We start from the raw sequence: 3,873 nt of genomic DNA on the forward strand, positions 1-3,873 counted from the left end.
TGCTCCTGTCATCACCTTAAATGCTTTCACAAGGTGCTTATCACATTCATTTTACAGATATCTGCCCAACTGGTTAGGGAGTAGAACATTTATCACTCAAGCCAAGGCCATGTTTTTATTTTTTGTAGCACCATTCTGCTTTCTTAGATTCAGATGGCTAACTGAAATATCAGTAAGACGGTAGGGATAGGAACTGAAGAACCATATGGTCCTGGACATGAGCCCTGTTACTGAGTGTCACATGACAGAGTGGTAAACTAGTGCTCTGGCTCTTACTAAAGTGCTGTAATCTCTTCACATTTTCCTCAGAGTATTCTGTAACTGTTAACTTGCCAGACGGAGCTTTAGCTTTTTGTTAATGATCTGTGTTGATTTGGTTCAAGCTGTAGTCGAAGTGTTTTTTTTTTTTTTTCTCCCTTTAATTGAAAGATGTCTTTTTAGACTGTGAAGGAAATGTCATGGCAAATGAGGTGTTAGTGAATTCAGTCCAGCACTCATCTGAGTAAGCCACGAGAAGAGGGCCTTTAGGGATGTACATGAACCAGACTGCAGCTCTCAAGATTTTCTGCCTTAGGGGCTGGGGAGATGGCTCAGTGGAATAAGTGCTTCCCTGACAAGCGCAAGGGCCTGAGTTCTAATCCCTGGTTCCGCCAAAAAAAAAAAAGATTTTCTGTTTTGGCCAAACTGAGATTAGCTAGCAATCTAAAACAGGCAAAGACAGATGATGAAAACAGCGGCAACTGCAGGAGGTAGCAGGCAGCCTTGGAGGGTGCTGACACTGGAGTGCAGAGGCCAGAGTAGGCTTCTGGAAGTCTCTCTGTTCAGCTAGTTTTGCCTTACATGTGGTAGTCCAGACTCCACGAGAATGCACTTGGCACACAGCCTGCACTCATGAAATTGTTCATAGGTGCCAGGCATTTAGAACTACTTTAACAAGATATTGTTTTCCCTAATGATGGTTTTTTTTTTTTGGCAGAACTGGGGATTGAACTCAGGCCCTTGTGCTTGCCAGGGAAGCACTTATTTCACTGAGCCATCTCCCCGGCCCCAGTGATGGGGTTTTGAACTCAGGACCTTATGCATACTAAAGGCTCCTATCACTGATTCCACCTTTTTCAAAAATTTGGACAAATTCTTGCTAAATTGTCCCAGCTGACCTCCACTAGCAATCCTCCTGCCTCACTCCCCTGAACAGCTAGAATTAAGAGTGAGCCACCTACTGTGCTCAGTTTTCTTCCTTTGGGGGTGAGGAGGTACTGAGATCTGGACTTTTCTAAAATCTAAGTCTTTATGGGGATGAACCAACATGGCAGCAGTGTCTCCATCCGAGCCTGTGCTCTGCAGTTAGTCCTCATCCAAATCCCAATCCTGCGCAGTGTTAGCTTGTGGGGGCTGTGCTATTCAACAGGCTTACTGTGTATGCATAAGGAGACTCAAGGTTTAAGTTCTTGAAATAAATGATGAAACCCATCTCACTGGGCTTTATGGAGATTAAGTGAGCTGATGGGAGGAAACTGTTCCACTTCCAGTACACAAGTGCCTAACACAAGCCACCGCAGGTTGGCAACATCCTTGTTTCTACATCTCAAACCAGCTCCTGGTGGTCATCTTTGCAAGGGGGGAAGAGGCCATGGAGAGCGGAGAGCCCAGGACACCATTGGTGGGGGCCTCCTTACTTGTTCAGGGTAAAAGGCACTTTTTTTTTTTTTTTTGGTGGAATCAGAGATTGAACTGAGGCCTTTGCACTTGCCAGGGAAGCGCTTATTCTACTGAGCCATCTCCCTGGCCCCAAAAGCCAGCTTTTTGCAGGCTGCAGGATCAAGCTAGACTGGCTGGAGGATGCCTGGTGGTAAGAAGCAGGTTCCCTCTGTGCCTTTCATTATCTACTCTTACTTAGAATAGAACACCTGCCCCTCTTTAAAATTCAAAGCCAGGGACACAGCTCAGCAGCACAATGCCTGCCTGGCATGCCTGAGGTCAAGTTCAATTCCTGGCTCCCCAAAAGAAAAAACCCAAACCCTAAAACAACAAAAAAAACCCATAAAATTCAAAGCCTTCAGAAGTCAGTACCAACCCCTCAATGAACACAGGTCCCAGATTTGTTTTTAAAATTACGTTTATTTAGCGTATGTACACATAAAAGAGAAATTACCCTCTGACCCCACCCAGCACAAAACATGCACAAACCCAAGGTATACGTGGAAGAGAGGGCCCCAGCCCCAAGTTAGCAGTTGGGATGATACAATCCTGTGAGTCACTAGCCCCAGTCACAAGTGCTGGGCAGGCTGGAGCCCCCGCTGCCAGCCCTAAAACAAGCGTGCGCCATAGCCAAAGGTCTGTTTGATGCCCTCAAAGTAGTACCGCTGCCAGCCCTGCCGCGTCCGCTCTTCCTCGGGGGCAGGGATGCCCCGGCCCTCCATGCATAGCTCAGTCTCTCCATTCTTGTCGAGGAAGGTCAAGGTGATGGTGGCAAAGTGCCCTGAGTGGGGAAAGTGAAAGGGGGGTGGGTGGTTCAGATCCAGGTTTCTGTGTAGGTTTATAACTAGGCAGAAAAAACATTCTAGGGAAACATCAATAAACAAACATGCTTACTTACCCTCTGGCCAAGATTTGAACCTCCACTTCATCACAATATGTTTCTCAGGGACCTAAAATAATCAAAGAGCTCAGTCTACAGTAGACTGCAGTATACCCAATCCTACCTAGAGTTGGCCATCTGCCTTTCTATGGTCTATCATCTGTGAACTGATTTTTTTTTTTCCCCCCGGAACCGGGGATTGAACTCAGGCCCTTGCACTTGCCACAGAAGGGCTTATTCCACTGAGCCATCTCCCCGGCCCTGTGAACTGATATTATTTGCAAGACAATTCAAATGATAGCATTCTTTTGAAAAATAAAACATGAAATTAAGTCTTAAATTTTACCCACTAAGCTAAAAAAAGGACAAAGTCACTTACCAATCCAACCCAAGACTAGGGCTTGAAGATACTCACCAGATCAGTAAACTCCCCAGAGACGTTGCCATCCACCATGTGAAACTTCCCACCTTTGTCTGCTTCTAGCATCGCAGGAGCGTGGGTAAAGGCCTGAACCAGCTGGGATGCAGGAGGGGAGAAGATGTGTGATTTTCAATGGGATGCAGGGACAGATGCCACCGAAACCTGCCTGCCTTAACTCTCATTTCCAAAGATGCCATTCTACCCAGTGAGCAGGTTTCCCTTTCTTCCGTTTGGCTGGGAGGTGGTCTCCCTGCATGTTTTTTTTTTTTTTTTTCAGAGCCAGGGATTGAACTCAGGCCAACTGAGCTATCTCCCCAGTCCCAGGTTTCCCTTTCTTTTGTTCCACCACAGACCAGGCGTTGCCTTTAGTACTTCTTTCTGAATCCACAATGCCATTACTTTGGGCGGTTCATTTTTAAAAACCTGAACCAGGCATACTAATGTCCAGCTATAATCTCAGCACTCTGGGAGGCCAGGGCAGGAAGATTAAAAGTTAGAGCCTAGCTGTAACTACTCAGCTAGACCCTGTCTCAGAATGAAAAAGGGCCAGAGTATAGTTCCATCCCCAGTGCTGCAAACAAATCCCAAAAGATTCAGTCACTGGTTCCCATTTACACAATCCAAAACTCTACAAGCACAAAGCGGAGTGAATGAAGTTCATTCTATGAGCGCTTGCACAACAGGTGGTTTTCCCTTGCCTCCGCTCGTGTCAGGGAGGCCCCGCGGTTCTAGCCACTCGCCTCCGCTCGTGTCAGGGAGGACCCGCGGCTCTAGCCACTTGCCTGCACTCGTGTCAGGGAGGCCCCGCGGTTCTAGCCACTCGCCTCCACTCGTGTCAGGGAGGCCCTGTGGTTCTAGCCACTTGCCTGCACTC

General features: G+C 47.2%; 2 protein-coding genes across 2 annotated transcripts in view; one reads left to right on the forward strand and one right to left on the reverse strand.

The window, feature by feature from the left end:
* The first annotated feature begins 1,015 nt into the window (after nt 1–1,015).
* The window catches only part of Vipas39 (VPS33B interacting protein, apical-basolateral polarity regulator, spe-39 homolog), a 55,532-nt gene continuing 52,674 nt past the window's right edge, over nt 1,016–3,873 (forward strand). Inside the window, exon 1 of the mRNA XM_023702186.1 lies at nt 1,016–1,050. The gene's annotated coding sequence lies outside the window, so the exon portion shown is untranslated. The remainder of the gene's footprint in view (nt 1,051–3,873) is intronic.
* Ahsa1 (activator of HSP90 ATPase activity 1) overlaps nt 2,105–3,873 on the reverse strand; it is a 9,939-nt gene continuing 8,170 nt past the window's right edge. The window contains exons 7-9 of the mRNA XM_004624719.2: nt 2,994–3,095; nt 2,597–2,648; nt 2,105–2,479 (exon numbers count right to left, since the gene is read on the reverse strand). Of these exons, the coding sequence (XP_004624776.1) occupies nt 2,307–2,479; nt 2,597–2,648; nt 2,994–3,095 (327 nt within the window). The 3' untranslated portion in view covers nt 2,105–2,306. The remainder of the gene's footprint in view (nt 2,480–2,596; nt 2,649–2,993; nt 3,096–3,873) is intronic.

Source organism: Octodon degus, unplaced genomic scaffold (assembly GCF_000260255.1).
Source record: "Octodon degus isolate 3935 unplaced genomic scaffold, OctDeg1.0 scaffold00007, whole genome shotgun sequence".
In the NCBI taxonomy this organism is placed as follows: Eukaryota; Metazoa; Chordata; class Mammalia; order Rodentia; family Octodontidae; genus Octodon; species Octodon degus.